We start from the raw sequence: 21,060 nt of genomic DNA, 5'->3' as shown, positions 1-21,060 counted from the left end.
CAACTTCTACCTCCTGGGTTTAAGTGATTCTTCTGCCTCAGCCTCCCAAGTAGCTAGGACTGTAGGCGTTCACCACCACGCCTGGCTAATTTTTGTATTTTTAGTAGAGATCACGTTTCGTCATGTTGGCTGGGCTGGTCTTGAACTCCTGGCCTCAGCTGATCTGCCCCCCTCCGCCTCCCAAAGTGCTGGGATTACAGGTGTGAGTCACTGCACCCAGGCTCCATCTAACTTTCCTTTTCTACTCTAAAAATTCCAAGTACAGTCATCAAAACCAAAGGTAGATATTTGCCTTTCCCTTTGAAAAAAGCCTCTCATTCTATCCCAAAGAAACAGACAAACATATAAACAACCTCTGTCACTCATGCTGAAGCCAGAGTTCCATGTGGCAGAGAACAGGTGTTATTTTCCATCTTTCCTCACTGTTCCCCAGGGAACAGCTGAATGTTAGGTGGGTGTGTACGTTCTGGCCGCTTCTTGCATGTTCTGTTTCTTTGGGGTTTACACCTCTCCCAGCTGCGCTTGCAGAACGTCTGCATGAACACATGTGCTCTGAATAAGAATTACGTGCATGCGGAAGAATCTGGACGTTTTCCCACACGTCGTACGTGGGTATTCCTAAACCTCCTTTCTTAGGCCAGCTCCTGTATTCCTTACATCTGCTCTCAATGTAATGATTGCCGGGTGGCACAGGATGGCCCTGGGAACCACAGTTACTGGGAAAAAGAGCTGGGCTTCCAAGCCTCCTGTCTGAACGAAGTACCCTCCTCTACAAATGACCAGTGCCCCCACAGCTTCATTTTGTGAGGGCCTGGCACTTGCTGAGTCCCTGAAGACAGCCATCCCAATGCCGCCTGCCCAGAATTAGCCTCCTCACCCATCCAGAGCCACAGGAGACCTGGCATGAGGGAACAGAGACCTGCAGCGCCCCCGGGCCTTCCTATAGGAGCAGGGAGCAGCGCGTTGGATCAGGGCCTAACTCCACTGTGTGTAGGCGGCAGTCAGTGGTTCAGCATTCAGCGTTCTGCACTTTTTATGTGTTTTGACTTATTTGTTCCTCGTCACAACTCTATGAGGTAGGTATTGCTGTCATCTCCGTTTTATAGATTAGGGAAGGAGGCCAAGTTGGTGAAGTAACTTCTGGAGGATCACACTCAGCTAGGAAGTGGTGAAGCCAGGATAAGACACAGCCGCTGGTGGCCGAGCTCTGGAGCCTGGCTCTGGCCCACAGTAAGCCCCAGCGGTGTGGCCCAGGGAGGGCAGCAAGGGAGGCACCGTGTGTGGCTCAGTCCTCTGGGTCCCCAGGTAGCTGGAGGACAGGAGTGGGATGTGTGCCTGGAGCCTCCTCCCCACTCTTGGCATCCCCAGCAGGCCACTGAGTCTGCGAGATCCAAGAGGATCTAACAGCTGTTTAGAGCCCCCTGGCTGTCCCCCATGCCCTTCTCTGCAGGCCAGGCCTGGAGAAGGCCTGGAGCGGCACAGCAGGGAGAACCTGGTAGAGTCAGTGGCTTCCTCAGTCTTTTGTACAAAGCTAAACCTGGGAAAGGGTAAAGTGAGACGGTCTTTACTTTTTTAAGGAAGATGTTCGTGGTTTTATTGTTTCATGAGGCATTGAAACGGATTCTGCACAAATCAGTATCTGCCCAGTGGGACAGCTGGTTTCTCCTTCACTTCTTTGGGTTACTAGAGCAACTTGTCAGATTTTTTTTAAAAAAAAACAACAACCTTTCCAAGGCATGCACTGGCATAACACAAACTCTTCCTGTCAGAGGCCGCCAGTCCGGTATCCAGACATCATGCAAGACACCTCGGTGGCAACAGTGCACCGTCTCCGCCCCCACACAGCCCTGTGCATTTGTGTATAGTATCTGTTGTGTCTGCAGAAGTGTGAATAGTATTGGGAAGAGGAGCGAGGAAGGAACAGCGTGAGTTCCTGGCTGGGAGGAGGTCAGTGAAGTCGTGCTGGGCAGGCCTGAACATGTCTGTCATCAGGGCGAACCCAAGCATCCGTGATGTCCTTTCATAGGAACATCTGGTGGAGCCCCATAATGGGGTCTTCGTTGGCATTTGGCTGGCCCACCACCATGCTGAGGATGCAGTTAGCTGGTGTGGGCTGAAGGTCCTGCCCCGTGGTGCTGTGCTGGATTTTCTGGAACAGAAGGCTGGATGACTTCTTTACAATGGCAGCTTTCCCCTCGAGCTGCTCTCCTTCCCGCCTAAGGCGTGATATGTGAATGTAAATTGTGCTGAGTTGAGTTCTATTGTTATCAATAACTGAATGTTGAATGAAGATGGGTCCAGTCATCTCCCACATGGGCTTGCCTCCTGTTCTGGAGTGTCCTCAGCCTCACTGAGACCCGAGAGCTGGCATGATGGCAGTGGTGGCAACCCAGCATGGTCTTGATGTTAGGTGTCCTAGCAGGAGGGGAGGGGAGGACGGAGCATGACAGCCCAGGGTAGCTGCTAGATAGTGCTGTGGACATGCCTCTTGGGAGGACAAGGTATGTGGCATCTTTCTCTCAAGCCAGTAATCAGCAAGAAACAGGACCACAGCTCCTTGGGTCACCTGTGTCCCCAGCAACAGGCTGAATGCATGGCGTAGAGGAGACCACAGCTATGGGCTTTGGACTTTGAGTGAAAAATGTGCCTCCAAGCAAAGGTAACAGCATGGGTTAGGCCCCATGGCAAGGGAGAGGGTGGTCCTCAGAGGGACAGATTCTAAAAGGCCTGGATGGCCCAGTCTTGAAACTGAGAGGAGCAGTGGGAAGGAGAGTATTTGAAAAAAAGGGATCTGGTAAGGTGAGGCCAACGTCAGAGAGCCTGTTATCCATGTTCAGACAGTTGCCTTTCACAGATGCTAGCAGCAATATGTAAAGAAGGAAGAATCTCACTCTGCACCTACAGCAGGACTGGCCTCTGGGGCGTTCAGGCCTCTGTCCAGATCTGCCCAAGGGCTGCTCTCTGCCTCCCATTTCTGTTCCCATTATCCTCTGCCTCTGTTCAGACTGCACAGCACTCCCTCTCTGATCCAGATTCCCAGCTCCCTTTCCTTTGTAAGGACTAGGCTCTATTCCCTTCCCCAGCCCCTATCCTAATAATAACGATGAATAATAATAATACAATCCTGTGCTCAGGACGATTAAGGCTCTGTGGCTCTTCAGAGACTCCGGTTGCTCCAGTTGCAGAACCAAAGATATCTGTGTTTCCAGGCTTGGGTGAAAAGTAAAACCTGCAGTTGTGTTGTAAATGAGGGCTTGTGAATAAATCTTCCTAATTGTGTGTATTTCTGGTAGAATAGTGGGTTAAAATCCTGACAATGTATTCGAAATGGAGGTAAAGAAAATCCTGTTTTCAGAAGACACTCTAGCAATGGTAGAACCTAGGAGGAAACATGTTGCTCCAAATTTTAGGGGTCCAGCTAGTTGGATGTCACCCAGAAAGCGCTGCTGCCCACCAGGAGCCTGGAGGCCTTTGTGCACCTGCCCACCACCTGTGAGTGGCTTCTGCCCTGTGCTTCCCAGTATGGTGTCCATGGTGCAGGACCTAACTCTGGGGCCCATGCCATTGCATCTTCCAGCATCCATCTGCCCTTGTCATTGTAGTCAGAGCGTTGGCTGCCAGGCGTGAGAAGGGTGATTGTGGACCTGCCCCAGCAGAATCTTGGCCTTCCACATCTGTCGCACCTGTCCATTGTTCACACCCATAGCTTGTTTGGTTGGAAGGTGGAAAGCACACCCCGCCTCCCCACATCACACAACTGAGCTGTGGGTAGCAGTTCCTCCTCAGCAAGGTGCCATAATGCCCTCTGGAGAGCTTCCTGCTGTACCAGCCTCTTACCTGCCTGGGTCCACGCCTCGTCGTCTACACTTTAGGCCCAGGGACTGATTATTAATGTTTTCTGACACGCTGCCCTGTAGCATCATGTGGAGATGGTTAATTGCTCGGCCTGGAGGACTTGTGGCTTGAATCACATAGACCGCTGGGTCCCCACACCAGGACTTCCCTTTTGCGTTATCAGAGAAAACCAAATTTCCTTTTGCTGCAGGAGCAGCAGCAGCAGCGTCACTAGGATGTGCTTTCCAAAGATCTGCAAGTAAAACGCCAGCCCAGGCTATGACTTCAGGTGCAAACCCGCAGAGGGTTGAGCTTTGAAGAATGCATTGCTATTTCCATTTTCTATTACATCAACATTGTCATGTTAATTTGTTTCTGATAGAGCCACTCACTTGATAACTTCCATCTGGTGTATAAGCTGCAACTGTATCCAGCAGCCAAGAACCTGAAGGACACACCTGCATGTGTTTTGTTTTTTGTTTTTTGAGACAGGATCTCACTCGGTTGTCCAGGCTGGAGTGCAGTGGCCTGATCTCAATTCACTGCAACTTCTGCCTCCGGGGCTCAGGCAATCCTCCCACCTCAGCCTCCCGAGTAGCTGGGACTATAGGCACACACCACCATGCCCCACTAATTTTCATATTGTTGTTTTTGGGTTTTGCCAGGTTGTCCAGGCAGGTCTCAAACTCCTGAGCTCAAATGATCCTCCCGCCTCTGCTTCTCAAAGTGCTGGCATTATAGAGTGAGCTGCCGTGCCTGCCCACACCTGCGTGTGTTCTTTTAAATCCAGGAGAGTCACAATAAAGACAGGTGGAATCGTTTGCCAGAGGTCATAGAGCAAAATAGGAACAAGGTCATCCTCTCTGAGGCTTCCGGTGTCTGGTGCCTGTGTCTCCTTTCCTTCCATTGTCATCTTATTTCAATATGATATCACTTGAGAACCGAACAAAAGTAAGCTAGAGATAAACCAGAGGGAAAAATTATCATAAAAATCATATTACAATGATAATAAAAAGATTATATAAAATTTTTATAGAATAAAAATTTGTATTAAAAATCTTATTAAAAAATTACAATCAACCTTTGGCCTTTAAAGGTTTTGGGCAGATCCCCCACTTGCCCACTGTGGTAATGTGTGTTATTTCCCTGGCATAAGTGAAGTGTGGACAGGGAATTGATGAATTTTATTTTTGAGATGAGGTCTCACTATGTTGCCCAGGCTGGTCTCGAACTCCTGGGCTCAAGCAGTCCTTCTGCCTTAGCCTCCTAGGTAGCTGGGATTACAGGGGTGAGCCACCATGCCCAGATAGATGAATTAATAAACATATATATTATTTATTATATATTAGATTATATTATTTATTGTATATTATATATTATTTATTATATATTATATTATATATAATATATTATTTATTATATTATTTATTATATTTTATATTATATGTAATATATTATTTATTATATTATTTATTATATATTATATTATATATTATTTATTATATATTATATTATATATAATATATTATTTATTATATATTATGTATTATATAATCACATATGATATATAATTATATATTATATATTATAATATTTATTATATATAATATATTATATATTATAATATATTATATATAATATACTATATATAATATATAATATATTATATATTATAATATATTATATATTATATATTATAATATATTATATATTATTTATAATATTTATAATATATAATATATTATATATTATAATATTTATTATAATATTTATAATATAATATATTATATATTATAATATTTATTATATATAATATATTACATTATTTTATATTTATTACATATATATCTATATGGGCTGCAAGTGGTGGCTCACACCTGTAATCTCAGAACTTTGGGAGGCTGTGGTGGGAAGATCACTTGAGCCCAGGAGTTCAAGAGCAGCCTGGACAACATGGCGAGTCCCCACATCTACAAAAAATACAAAAGTTAGCCCTGTGTGGAGGTGTGCATCTGTAATCCCAGCTACTTGGGTGGCTGAGGTGGGAGAATCTCTTGAGCCCCAGGAAGGCAGAGGTTGCAGTGAGCTGTGATCATGCCACTGAACTCCAGCTGGGACCACAGAGTGAGACCCTGTCTCAAAAACATAAAACAAAACAAAAAAAAATATGACTGTGTATATTTGAAGTTTACATCATAATGCTATTGGATACCCATAGATGTGTAGATACATACAGAACCACAGTAGATAAGGAGGATGAAGAAGTCTAGAGATGTAATATACGACATGAGAAATAAAGTTAAAATTATATTGTGTTAGGGTTTTTTGTTACATAAATAGATTTTAGCTGCTCTAGTCCCACAAAAAAAGTAACCATGTGAGATGATAGATATATTAACCGACTTCACTGTAGTAACCATTACACTGTCTGTATGTATCTAATTTTTTTGATTGTTTGTTTTTTGAGTTTCACTCTGTTGCCCAGGCTGGAGTGCAGTGGCCTGATCTCCGCTCACTGCAACCTTCGCCTCCCGGGTTCAGGTGATTCTCCTGCCTCATCCTCCCCAGTAGTTGGGATTACAGGTGCATGCCAACACACCTGGCTAATTTTTGTATTTTTAGTAGAGTCGAGGTTTCACCATGTTGGTGGGGCTGATCTTGACCTCAAGTGATCTGCCCGCCTCGGCCTCCCAAAGCGCTGGGATTACAGGGCAGGGATTAATATTTTTAACAGATTTTAAATTGCCTGAAGTCCTTTCTTTCCATATGTGTATTTCCTGTAAATTTCTTGAGGTTGCTGTAACTGCGTGGCATTCATTCATCTCCTCCTGGCTATGATGTGCTTTATGATTATTGAGATTTTGTGGTCTTGCAATGTTTGGTACCTAGATTGGACTTTGAGTCTTCATTTTTCTGTGAAGGAAACTGAAGTGGAGAGAAGGATGTGGCTCTCGAGGTGACCCGGTACCCGGGAGCACCAACAATGACTTGTGCCGGGAAGTTGTAGTCATGGCCTTGGAATTTCCTTCTGAGCCACACAACAGCCTGGGTCAGAGGTCAGATCATGAGGGGCTGCTGTCCCGCATCTGACATCCTCAGGGTGTCCTGTGGTTTAAGGGAGCGTGCTCGGGGAAGACGTGCTGTCAGCGGTAAGTCACTGGGTAGGGCCTTGGCTTTTGAAATCTAAATTTTCTGTCTGATGACTAAGTTTTAAAGGATAGCATTTCAGGTGGTTTGGGGAATTTTGGTAATTGTCCTAACTGAAGCATATCTTGGAAGGTTAATTGTTTTGTGCAATTCTAGTGAGTCATTAATATTGCTGATTTTATTGTCTTGTAAATTTATTGTCTCAGAAATGAATATCAGAAACAACTTGGTGGCTTGCTTTTCACAGGGACGTCAACGAGTAGGCAATTGGTAACTAGACTAAAAAAATTTTGGGGCAGGCCTGTGACCATCTCACTAAACAGCTCTCCTCCCTCACCGTACCCTCCCTCAGCCCCGCCCCACAGTGTCTGCCCTGTAATAGTTTCAGTGTAAATTAGCCTCAGGAAACTAAGAGAATACATGTGTCAAGTTACTATTTTTTAGTTTTTGTTTTAAAAAACACATTTTTTTTTCTGGGCTCAGGATCAGTTTGCACAACTGCATTATATTTCTATAAAAATGCTCTAGGCCAGGCACGGTGGCTCATGCTTGTAATCTCAGTACTTTGGGAGGCTAAGGTGGGGAGGGTCACTGGAGTCCAAGAATTTACATAGCGAGACGTGTCTCTACAAAAAATAAACACAGTTAGCTGGGCATGGCGGTGTGTGCCTGTAGTCCCAGATAGGAGGCTGAGGTGGGAGGATCGCTTGATCCTGGGAGGTTGAAGCTGCAGTGAGCTATGATAGCACCAACGCACTCCAGCCTAGGAGACAGAGCAAAACTCTGTCTATAAAAATAAAATAAAATAAAATAAAATAGAATAGAATAAAATAAAAATAAAATGAGCCTGATAATATCTACCTCCTGCCTTATGAGGACTATGGTTTCGACACATATCAAGTATTTCCAAAACCATACAACTGATAATAATTAACAGCTAACATGATGAGTATATACTTTGTACCAGGTACAGCACTAAGAAATTTCCAAACATTAGTTAATTTAATAATTGCAGGATTCCTAAGAGGTAGAAGCTGTTTTATCCCTCTTATACAGACAAGGAACAAGGCTTAAAAAGGTGAAGTAAGCTGGGCATGGTGGATCACTCCTGTAATTCTAGTGCTTGTGTGGGAGGCCAAGGCAGGAGAATCAGTTGAGCCCAGGAGGTTGAGGCTGCAGTGAGCCAAGATCATACCATTGCACACCAGCCTGGGCAACAGAGCAAGACCCTTTCTCAAAAAAATAAATAAAAACCAAAATGAAACAAAAACCTTCTAAACAGTGGAGCTAGGATTCTTTCCTTTCAGCTCCTCCTGCACAGGCATATACCATGGCATAGAAATTATTTTGCAGGCCAGGTGTGGTGGCTCACCCCTGTAATCCCAGCATTTTGGGAGGCCAAGGCGGGTGGATCATCTGAGCTCAGGGGTTCGAGACCAGCCTGGCCAACATGGTGAAACCCCCATCTCTACTAAAAATACAAAAAATTAGCCGGGCATTGTTGCGGGTACCTGTAATCCCAGCTACTCGTGAGGCTGAGGCAGGAGAATCGCATGAACTCAGGAGGCAGAGGTTGCAGTGAGCCGTGATTGCACCACTTCACTCCAGCCTGAGCGACAGAGGGAGACAGTGTCTCAAAAAAATAAATAAATAAAAAAAATTATTTTGCAAAGGGCAAGAAAGAAAAGGAAGAGGACATCAACAAGTTGCTAAACCAAAAAGACAGAGGAAAGAAAGGTGGTATGTTGAGAAAAAGGTGATAGGAAGCAATATATGCAAATAGGGTTGACTTTGTTTTGAATTCAAAGAGCAACTATTCTTAGTAAGGCATATTTGGTTTTCTTTTCTTTTTTTTTTTTTTTGACTCAAAATGTTTACACTGTCTTTAAGAAATGGCTTTGCTATGGTGGGGCATGGTGGCTCATGCCTATAACCCTAGCACTTTGGGAGGCCAAGGCAGGAGGATCACATGAGGCCAGGAGTTCAAGACCAGCCTAGCCAACATGGTGAAACCCCATCTCTACTAAAAATACAAAAATTAGCCGAGCATGTTGGCAGGCACCTGTAATCCCAGCTACTCGGGAGGCTGAGGCAGGAGAATCGCTTGAACCCGGGAGGCAGAGGTTGCAGTGAGCCGAGATCATGCCACTGCACTCCAGCCTGGGCAACAAAATGAGACTCCATCTCACAAAGAGAGAGAGAGAGAGAAAAGACTTTGCCAAACCTTAAATTCTATTACCTTCCGTGTCCCTGTGTGGTGTTGGACAGCAGAATGTTCCGAAGTTGCTGTCCTATGACTGTTTCCAATCTAAGCCTAAACCAGAAAAATTAAATTCCAACTCTGATCTGGGTACCCTGCACCTCTCCATGTTACAAGGCATCCTGAAATCACCATTTGTTATTGCTTGTTATTTTAGTAAGGCCTCATAGCGGAGACTCCCCTGCTACATATGAACAATTATTCCTTCTGCCTTTAATAATATATCAGGCTATTGTAGACAAATACACTAAAAAATATATATTTATAAATCCCTCTTTCCAAAATCTGATCTGCACTCTCAAAAGTACTTCTGATCAAAACAAAATGGACTTCCCATTAATTCTACTTTTTTTTTTTTAGGAATACGGTCTCACTCTGTTGCCCAAGCTGGAGAGCAGTGGCAGGATCATAGCTCACTGCAGCCAACAACTCCTGGGCTCAAGCAGTCCTCCTGCCTCAGCCTCTGGAGTAGATGGGGCTACAGGTGTGCACCCCAAGCCTGGCTAATTTTTTAATTTTTTTGTAGAGATGGGGTCTTGCTCTGTTGCCCAGGCTGGTCTCAAACTCCTGGCCTCAAATGATCCTCCCTCCTTGGCCTCCCAAAGAGTTGAGATTATAGTCATGAGCCACTGAGTTTAGCCTGGCTTCCCATTAATTCTGTCTGCAGGGTGAGAATGTGTCAGGTGTTCAGTCTTAAGTATTCTGGCTCATGTGACAACTCATTGTCGTTTGTCTATTAATATTTGATTTTATATGTTAAAAAGATAGTCAATCTAAAATTTGCTGGGAAAGAAACTGCTCGTTCTCCATTTCCTATGCCTGACCTCAAATAGGGTCATTCATCTTTCTAGGTAAAGTTTCTTTTTTACACTTTTTTAACTGAAAAAAAAAAAAGTAACATGTTAAGTCATATTTGGGTGAGGTGGAGTGGCGTAAACCACCCAGAAGCCTAATACCATTGCACATCTACTCCTATATTTTTGTTTTTGCCTCTTAATCCCTGTCCACGTGCATGACAATTAGGATACATATCACTTATTTTTTTATTTTATTTTTTGAGACAGTCTCACTGTCACCCAGGCTAGAATACAGTGGCGCAATCTTGGCTCACTGCAACCACCACCTCCTGGGTTCAAGCAATTCTAGTGCCTCAGCCTCTCAAGTAGCTGGGACTACAGGTGCGCACCACCATGCCCGGCTAATTTTTTTTTTTGTATTTTTAGTAGAGACGGGTTTTTGCCATGTTGCCCAGGTTGGTCTCGAACTCCTGAGCTGAGGCAATCCACCTGCCTCGGCCTCCCAAAGGGCTGGGATTACAGGCGTGAGCCACCATGCCAGGCCAGGATACGTATCAATGATAGTCTGCTGTGGTCATTGAAGCTAGTATCATAAATGTGTTTACATGTTTCTGCACAGTCTTCATGTCAGAGTGTACCTTAGCAGCAAAGTTGGATAAATTGGGGCAGACACTTCACTTTCAAAATAACACTTTTTCATATTTCCTTTAGAATCACAGGGCACTTGGCAGGCCTCTGCGTAGGCTAGAATTGTATCGTAGCAAGGCAGTTGATTATTGGAATGGTTGCCAGTTGACATCTATGAGAAGCCTTGTTCTCTAAAGGATTTCCTTTGAGGGTGATGCCAGGGTTCCAGTAGTGTCTGAACAGCTGGAAATGAAAAAAAAATGAAACAAAACAAAACAAAAAAAATCCAAGGGAAAGCAGTATTATTTCACAATTTTTAGTATTGAAAAGAAAATTTCAGCATGCCTGGCAAGACAGACAAAGCTACAGATGTCAATTCGGGTTTCTATGTACACACCCAGAATGGTGAAGTTTTCTGAACTGATGATAAGAACAGGATACTCTAATCTTACTTGAGTATGGAACAACAGGCAGGTGCTCCCTTTTGAAAAATAAACCACAGCAGTGCTGTCCAAAGAAAGCTGTACCTTCAAAAACATGATGATTCAAAGGTGAGTCTGTTTAGACACTTCTCTGTGCCGACTGTTTGCAGAGACATTTTGCTTTCTACAGGGAGGCATTAAAATACGGAGCATGTTTGTAAATTTCCCAGGAATTACTGTGAGAAAAGGAAAGAAATTGGAAGACCTAGGGTGGATACTAACATCATGATAAATAGTTACTTCCTTAAATTGCTGAGCAGATAAGGTGAGATTGTTTTATGTAATGAGAATTATTTTTTTCAGATGAAAATGAGAACCTCAGGGAAGACCTTTAAGTGTGAGTGTGAACTTTGTGAGCTTGGAAATATTTCAAGAAAATCATACATTTCATCTTCTTTATTACCGCGATTAAAACTTTATTTGATCCAATAATGTCTTTCAGATACCAGTTTGTTTTCATAAAATGTATTAGACTGTGATTGAGTAACTCAAGAGCATGTTTGTACCCTTAACCTTTTATGATACAAAGAAGCTCAAAACTGTTTTATAGATGCAGAAAACAAACAGCATTTCTTTCTTAAAACTCTCCCCTGTTCTCAGTCGAGACTTTTCTCAAATCTATGATTAAAGTTTTAAAAGAATTTAACATAACTTTCTGGATGTGATACCGTTTTCCTTCTTAAAACTTTTACTCTCTTGACCTTAGGTTCTTTCCAATGAGAACTGAATCTGTGTAGCTCGAAAATTTTATCTAAAGTACCTGTGCAATTGGTATTATCTGCCATATTGAAACTTGAAATTAACATTTCTAGTGTACTTTTCTGATGAAGGAATCATTTATACATGTTGGTATAGCAGCAGCTATTTCAGTCTAATTGAAAATTGTAATGGCTTTCATTGAACTTAGGGAATGATTGAAAGGAAGCGGATGGATTTTTAAAAATTAAGTCAATCAGTGAAGATGCTTACTCTGTGCAAGGTTGATGGATTCTAATAGGACCTGAGCCCGTTTTCCCACTAAGGCAATTAACACCTGAAGTTAGGAGTTCAACGGGTGAATAAGGACTTTGCATAGACTCATCAAATGTCCACAGCTGCCTGCTTTGACCTGTACATGCGGAATGGCAAGACTTTGGATCGAAGTTTTTCCTCTGTTTTTAATCTGTTCATTGGAGTGTTTAGGAGTATGTGAAACTTTTCTTGATTTTTCTCAGAGCTGGGGGCTGCTGAGTCATTGTTACAACTCAGAATCAAGAGACATTGAAATTAGCCCCCATGTAAGCAGGACATGCTATGTTGATTGAGATCCCAAAACACGGAAAACCTGACTTGATGGAAATATGGGATGACTTCTTTTGAGGAAGGAATAAGATGATTTTCTCATAGGATTTCATGACAGCTTTGGATATGTTGGTGATAAGTGAATAATCCCTGTTGAACCAGAAGAGAAGAGACTGTCTTTTCTTGTTATTTATTTGATCTTGCCCTACCTGCAAATACATTGGGGGTTAGGGCTTCACCATATGAGTTTTAGGGGAACACAATCCAGTCCATAACTCCCGGTCTCCAGGAGCTCAGGGTGGAGGAGAGGGTCACGAAGGACGCAGGATGGCTGGCCACTGGGTGGGACTGAGCCGTGAGTGCAGTAGGCACCTTCGGCCCGCGACTGTGCCACCAACTGCTTCCATTTGCAGAGACGCTCATTCTCGTCAGGATCGCAGTTCCAAACCTAACAGGCCTTGAGAAATGTCAGCGTTATTCTCGCCTGGAGAGTTGGTACGTCCCGTGGCGCGTAAGAGAAACGAGACTGCTCTGTAGTCCCAGCTACTGAGGAGGCTGAGGTGGGAGTATCGCTTGAGCCTGGGAGGTGGAGGTTGCAGTGAGTTAAGATCGTATCGCTGCACCCCAGCCTGGACAACAGAGCAAGACTCTGTCTAAAAAAAAATTAAATTAAAACAAGAGCTCCCTTAGGGCCAGGCACTGTGCTAAGTGTGTAAAGGCAAGATTGTGTCTCATCTGAGACTGTCTTTTTTATCTTTCCTCGAGGAAAGGTTTGTGAGAAGGACCCTCATGGCTGGACAAGGAGACAAGGCCAGGATCTGCTCATGTGCCTCCTTTCTTTAGATCTGCTTAAAGTGGCCAGTTAGCCACTAAATACAGGGGAAAAGGACTGTATTTAGTGGGGACTGTAGAGTCATATAAAATAGGCATTGAGCTCTCTAAAGGATTTCCTCTAAAGAAATACAAGGAAGGAACCTTATGTGTCATCTGGTCCAGAGAGTAGTGTTGGAGCTATTTCATACTAGCCTGGGAGAGCCAATTGCTACATTTTCAGGAATGTGGGGTGCCAATTGTAAAGCATAACCATTGTTAAAATGAAATTATATACACATGCTTAAACACATGGTGTTAACAAACAAAGATAATAAAAATCTATCCCTTCCTAATTATTTTTACGGCACTTAACTGTTTTCTGTGAGCTTAAGGTTATGTTTGTCTATCATATCTGTATGTTGGAATTACTAGCAGTGTTGTCATGACAGTAGCTTGAAATCAGACACAGTGAAGGTATTTAGAGTGCAGCAAGACAATTTATGGTTAGGACAGTCACCAGTTGACATCCATGAGAAGCCTTGTTCTTCAAAGGATTTCCTTTGAGGGTGATGCCAGGCTCCAGCAAATGCTACAAATCAGGCTTTTTCCTTCCAGAAAGCCAGTTGTTAAACATTCAGCAGCACCCCACTGGGCTCAGCCCATTTATTTTTGGATATGAGACAGGGGCATGGAGACGAACGGTAACTTGTCCAGAGTCCGGCAGCCCCTTGTAACCAGCAGGACCAAGACTAGACTTGGGTCTCCCAGGCTTTCTGTTATACCACTCAGAGATTTCAGTCCTGAAAGTCACAAGGGACGGGGTTGGATTTGCCTGTGGGCTCTTATCGCCAGTGCTTTTCTGTTATTGGTGTCAGCGCTGTAGGGAATCAGGTCATACACAAGAAGGGGGCTGATTAACTAACACAGAAATCAAATTCATTGCCAAGTGGGTGGTCATCTGCTTTCTGGTTACCAGCAAGTGGGATAAATGAAGAGGAGGCAGAGATTGGATCCTGAGCTCTGTCCCTAACACATGCGGGTACAGTTATTGAATGGAAGAATAAGTGAAGAATGAACAACACGCACCACCCCTGAGAATATGTTATATATGTATTTGCTAATTAATTTTACATCTCCCTCATTAGAATATAAGCTCCATGAGGATGGGGACTTTGTCTCGTGTGCCATGGTACACCCAGCTCCCAGAAAAGTACCTGGCATGTAGAAAGTACTCAATTGATATTTTCTTTTTTTTTTTTTTTTTTCGAGAGGGAGTTTTGCTCTTGTTGCCCAGGCTGGAGTGCAGTGGTGTGATCTCGGCTCATTGCAACCTCCACCTCCTGGGTTCAAGAGATTCTCCTGCCTCAGCCTCCCAAGTAGCTGAAATTACAGGTATGCACCACCACACCCGGCTAATTTTGTATTTTTAGTAGAGATGGGGTTTCTCCATGTTGGTCAGGCTCCAGGTTGGTCTCAAACTCCTGACCTCAGGTGATCCACCCACCTCGGCCTCCTAAAGTACTGGGATTACAGGCGTGAGCCACCGTGCCCAGCCTCAATAGATATTTTTGAATGAATGAATGAACTGATCCTTCCAACTCCTGGCGTTATACCGTGCCGACTCCCAGAGGAAGTTTTACCCAGAGGAATATGCCTGGCAGAGTGCAGCGTCAGTGACCCTCTAACCCTTTGTCTGGCTGCTAGACTCTCAGTGACTACCATTTCTCTTCCCTCTTAGATGACGGAGGGCCGCCGATGTCAAGTACATCTTCTTGATGACAGGAAGCTGGAACTCCTAGTACAGGTAAATTGCTTTTGATCAACTTTCTGAGTTTCTTTGGTGACTGATGTGGTTTCAGACCTTGATCCAGCTGGGGGTGAAGGGGGATTTGGTAAACTGTTTTTAAATCTCTGTTAATATCTGTGAGAGAATGACTAGGACCCACCAGGATGTTTTGTGTGTGTGCTATTTTGGTTGTGTCTGTACACCAGCCTAAGGCATCCAAGGCCAGATGTACTCTACTCTATTGCTACAAATTTCTAGAAAAGGAAATTCCATAATGCCATTAGCTATTCTTTCTGCCTGGAAGGAGTTAACTACAATGTAACCTAAATAACTCTTGCTGTAACTAAAATTGATTTAGTCTTCCTTGCTCAGAGGGGATAGAAAAAGATTTGGTTCTTTTTGTTTGTTTTTTAGTCTTGTTTTGTTTTGAGACAGAGTCTGGCTCTTGTTGCCCAGACTGAAGTGCAGTGGCACGATCTCAGCTCACCGCAACCTCTACTTCCCAGGTTCAAGCGATTCTCCTGCCTCAGCCTCCCAAGTAGCTGGGATTACAGGCATGTGCCACCATTCCCGGCTAATTTTTTGTATTTTTAGTTGAGACGGGGTTTCTCCGTGCTGGTCAGGCTGGTCTCGAACTCCTGACCTCAGATGATCTGCCCGCCTCGGCCTCCCAAAGTGCTGGGATTATAGACATGAGCCACTGTGGCTGGCCTAAAGGTTTGTTCTTTTCTTTTCCAGTTGAGATTAAAGAGGAACAATCTCTGTACTCTGTCCTCTTTCTAAGTGCTGAGCGACCCCCTTCTTACCCCATCCCATGGGTTGACATTGGCATCACTTGTGAGCATCTGGAGAAACTGAGATGCAGAAAATCAATCAATTCCAACTAAGAACACATCAGTGTCAGCAAAGTTAGAGAAGTAATTGGAATCATAGACCCTCACCTTTTTCAACTTGTTCTTAAACAGACCATTGTTTGAACCAAAGCTCTAAAGAATGGTGTCTCCAACTCTGACTTAAAAAGTTTACCATTCCAAATCTGTTGTCCAATGCCAATTTTTATTACATTTGCTTGCTGTTTATTCTTAGATGTCTATGTCTGGGTCCTAGAGCATTGTATCTCATTCTCTATCACTTTTTGCTGTGAGGAAGCTGCAGTTCATCAGTGGGTTGAGAGGATGCCATCTGCTCATGGGGGAAGAGATGCTACTTCAAAGGGGAAACTGGCATGCAGATACTTTCGTCTCGTGTTGCCTTGTACATGCTGCTTGGAATTGAAAATGTTCAAACTCCTGACTTTGAGTTAATACTTTTAATAGGATTCAAATGATAAAGGCTTTATAAATGCAATATCGAAAACAGAAAATAGGAAAAAGGCTCTTAAGCACATGACACTAACTCAAGTGTGGTTGTCTTTTTGGTGGATTTCTTTCCAGCATTTCTCATATTTATATTTCTTGCGTGGCTGTAATCGTAGTACATGTATAATTCTATATATCTTATTTTTCCTTTTCCACTTACCATTGTCTTTCACTAACATTTTCTAAGTTACTGTAAATTGTCATTCTCCTGAACAGCTGCATAAATTCTAGAAATTGATATACCATTATTATCTAATCATTTCCCCATTTGAGTATATTTAAGGGATTTAAAAAAATAATTTTCCCACTATTAGAAGTAAATGCTGTGATTAACATATCCCTATTTACAGGGTTCTCCTGCATTTTAGATTATGGCTGTTTTAGGCTAGGTTCCGTTGCCTAAAGTCATTAAAGGTCAAATTTGTGGTTTGAATTTGGAAGAATGAGGCAATAAAGGGAAACCATCAAATTGAGTGAGATCTCGTTAATTAGCAGAATCATTAACTGAGAAACATTCGAAGCTTCAAATTGCCAAGAGTCAGTATGAAGAGTGTATAGGCGAGTGGTCTGGTGTATTTTACATGCTTTTCCTGAATCAAAGCTTGGAGGTTTAGAAAGAAGCCACCTTCTGGAATGGGAAATGAGACCTCAAATGGCAGTTTAGAAACTATCTCTTGGCCGGCCTGCTTTCAGAAAAAAATAGATTTAATTACTGATGTGCGCAGTTTGGGAACAGTTATCCTCGACCCTATAAAATCAAGAAAATGTTCAATTAGGCGAACGAGAGAAGTTCATGTTCTTCCCACCGCTTTACAGAACAGGCTTCCCATGTTATTCTCTCTTCCTGGAACACGCTCCTTCCCACACCCCCATGCCCTGGACTGGGCTGGTCTCTCTTAGGTCTTTGTATCACAACTTGGAAGACACACTCCACCAATGCTTTCCCTGACCCCCTCCGTCTAGTCTGTTTCTTATGACATGGCCACACCTCGCTGTGATTGGTTGTGTACTTGTTATCACTTCCTGGAGCCCCCGACAGTTTGAGGGCTAGATCTGTGTCTCTATCATGGTGTATCCCCAGTACCTAGCCCAGGGTCAAGCACCTAATGTCACTAATAAAGACTTGTTGAATGAAAGAATGGGCAAACCCTAAGATGCCTTGGCATTACTTCCCCCAAAGACTTCTTGCCAGAGTACCAGTTGCTTCACAGAGGATTTAGCTTAACACACACACACACACACACACACACACAATCTATCTATAGATACACACACACTCTTCACATTGAGAGTTATACACGCTACCTATACATAGATAAATACATACACTATTTATCTAGGCATCGATAGTGCGTGTATCTATATATAGATGATAGATGATAGATAGATAGATAGATAGATAGATAGATAGATAGATAGATAGATAGACAGATAGTGTTTGTGTGTGTTAAGCTAAATACATATATATATTTATATTTATATATATGGAAAGATTCTAAACTAATTGCAGAATGGGCTTTAGCAAAACTTGGAGAAACAAAATTAAAACTACTGAATGAAAGGCAGCTTAAATCTATCACTCTTTTTTTCTCCTCTGCAAAATTCTGTTGCCCAGGATTCTGTCTGTTGGGCAGTATCCTTTCTAAAGGGAATCTGGATTCTCTAGCTCATCTGGACCCACCTCTAGGTTTTTAATAAAACATTTGACCTAAACTATTTCATATTTTACATTCAGAGAGTGGTAGCCTTCAGGTTCATTTATACTTTAGTTATCAAAATATATTAAACACTGAGACTGATATTGTTAAGAATAATTTCAGAACATTTGTAATAAGCCTTAGACAAAGCAATGCCTTTCCTGATCTTTTGACCTGGAGCTGTAGAGACGGGGATGGGTGGAAGAGACACCTGCATTGACCTGACAAGGTTTGTAACATACAGAGTCAGGTTTAGAGCAAGTGTTTCTCTCCCCCAGAGAACTAAATGGGTTTGCATGCGGGTGGCTGACTGAAAGAGATTAATAAGATGGGGCAGATGGGGAAGGTTAGTTTTTAGCCACTATGAGGATAGGAAACTCATCAAAGGCTATACCTCAGATCTTCAGACACAGGGGAGCTCCTATGGCATCCATGTTGGGCGAGAAAGCTGATGGCATCCAAACCGACTCCCCATTTGCCTCTTGCCAGGAAGATGCAGTAAGCAGACAACCACACAGATAATTTCATGCAGCACTGTAAACTCGGCCACTCCAAGCATAACATTTCCCTTCTCTGGGTTGCAGAGAAAAAATGACTGTCATCCTAATGTTTCCTGCTTATTCCATATAGCACTTCGAGATTACCAAGTGAAATCTGTGCTTCCAAATCCTCTATTGCTCTGAGTAGATCACACGTTACTCACAGTAGGGGAGGGCAAACAGTCAAGAGTGACATACTAGGAATTAATATTCGAGAGGCTCATCCCTAAATCCACAGGTAATTTCCTGACACCCATGTCTTTACCAGGTAGCTCCTTAAGTCCTGAAATTCCACTTAAGAGCAGCTGGAAGGTGACGTGAGCATTCAGCCCCAGAGCATGCCTGCAGCCTTGGTTGTGGACACATGCAGGTTGCATAGACAGATGGCCCTGCAGTTCAGCCCACGGACGGCATCTTCTGCTCTGTCTTCCAAAATTGTTTCCACTAGTCGGAAATGTACTTTAAAAAAGCCTTTATCAGGCCAGATGCGGTGGCTCACACCTGTAATCCCAGCACTTTGGGAGGCCAAGGAGAGTGGACCACTTGACGTCAGGAGTTCGAGACCAGCCTGGCCAACATGGTGAAACCCCGCCTCTACTGAAAATACAAAAAATAAATAAATAAATAACTCAGTGTGGTGGTGCACGCCTATAATCCCAGCTACTCGGGAAGATGAGACAGGAGAATGACTTGAACCTGGGAGGCGGAAGTTGCAGTGAGCCAAGATCACACCACTGCACTCCAGCCTGGGCGACAGAGCAAGACTTTGTCCCCCACCACCAAAAAAAGAAAAAAAAAAAGCCTTCATCAGAATGAGAGGAGCCACCCTCATCTCAGTCTTGGAATTGCCTCTTCTGGAGGACGCTATAGCCAGATATGGGGGGCAGAGCATGTTTTATGGTCAGCCGAACTCCCCAAGTCTCGTTGTCATATCCTTGCTCCTGGAAAATTATTTTCTTCATTTATTTTCTGACCCGAATGTATATTTGGGGGAGTATTTTGAGAGCAGAGAAAGGGAAGTGTGCTTTAGCCATAGTGAGAATGATTTAAGTAAGAATTTCCGGACAGTGAGAGTTGCTAGATGGGGTACAGGAAGCCGTTAGTAGGAAAGATTCTGGACTCTTTCTCTTGACCTTCATAAAAATAGAGTGGATTTTCACTAGAATGGAATGGCTGAGGTGTGGCCCTTCCTTATTTGGTTCTCTTGAGGCTTGTGAGACTGCAGATATCCTGTCTCACAGGGAGCCAGCCCAGTGCCAGAAAAACCGATCTGACCTTCTACTGCTAGGCAGGCTTCGTTTCAGTGCTTCTCCCCATCACTTTAGATGAATAGTTGGCCGAATTTCTTCCCCACCCCCATTTTTGGGGTTTTTTTTTGTTTTTTTTTTGAGAGAGTCTTCCTCTATTGCCCAGGCTAGAGTGCAGTGGTGCAATCTTGGCTCACTGCAACCTCCACTTCCTGGGTTCAAACGATTCTCCTGTCTCAGCCTCCCGAGTACCTGGGACTATAGGCCTGCACCACCATGCCCAGCTAATTTTGTATTTTTAGTAGAGACAGGGTTGTGCCATGTTGACGAGGCTGGTCTGGAATTCCTGACCTCAGGTAACCCGCCCACCACAGCCTCTCACAAAGTGCTAGGATTACAGGCGTGAACCACCACACCTGGCCCCCACTTTTTTTTGAGGCAGGGTCTCGCTCTATCAACCAGCTGTGGTGCAGTGGTGCAATTACAGCTCACTGCAACCTCAACCTTCTGGGCTCAAGTGATCCTCCCATCTCAGCCTCTCCAGTAGCTGGGGCTGACAGATGTGCATTACCACGCCCGGCTAATTTTTTAAATTTTTAGAGAGACAGGGTCTCCCTCTGCTGCTCCGGCTGGTCTGCAACTCCAGATCCCAAGTGATCTTCCTGCCTTAGTCCTTCTGAAAGTGTTAAGATGGCAGGCGTGGGCCACTGCCAACATGCCCAGCCCTTCTTCCCTTTGATGATAAGAGCTTTACACGTAGGAGTCCTCTCCATCCCCTCAATTCTACCACAGTGAACCTCGCACTTTGCTTTCTCTAGGGAGCTGCCCCACGATGTGAGTCTCCTTTCCAAGTTCCAAGCTGCCCTAGGATTTCCACATGTCTCCCCTCTGACCCAGTCCCTTAGTGGCCATTGGCAAGACATTTACAACTGTCCACTATGTGCAAATAGAGGAACAAAGCGTCCCTATGATTCTGAGAAGTGGAGCAAACTGTGACTAGTCCATGTTTTCTAAGGGAATTAAAGATAGCAGTTAGATTATTGCCGTGTATTACACAGGGCTCATAATCCTGAGAAAGCAACCAAGACAGAAGCATTTGGAAAGATCTAAGCTGCACCTCGTGGTGCCGTAGCCACCAGCCACATGTGGCCATTGAGCAAAATGTGGCCAGTGCAAACTGAGATGTGTGCAA

At 43.7% G+C, this 21,060-nt stretch overlaps 1 protein-coding gene across 3 annotated transcripts in view; it reads left to right on the top strand.

Annotated features, from left to right (window-relative positions):
- FRMD4A (FERM domain containing 4A) overlaps nt 1-21,060 on the top strand; it is a 688,034-nt gene that overhangs the window by 458,044 nt on the left and 208,930 nt on the right. For all 3 annotated transcript variants that reach the window (XM_030819299.1, XM_030819297.1, XM_030819298.1), the window contains one exon: nt 14,980-15,045. In XM_030819299.1, the coding sequence (XP_030675159.1) occupies nt 14,980-15,045 (66 nt within the window). The remainder of the gene's footprint in view (nt 1-14,979; nt 15,046-21,060) is intronic.

Source organism: Nomascus leucogenys, chromosome 9 (genome assembly GCF_006542625.1).
Source record: "Nomascus leucogenys isolate Asia chromosome 9, Asia_NLE_v1, whole genome shotgun sequence".
Classification (NCBI taxonomy): domain Eukaryota; kingdom Metazoa; phylum Chordata; class Mammalia; order Primates; family Hylobatidae; genus Nomascus; species Nomascus leucogenys.
The sequence above is the reverse complement of the archived record's forward strand: the minus strand, read 5'-3'. Positions and strand labels throughout refer to the sequence as shown.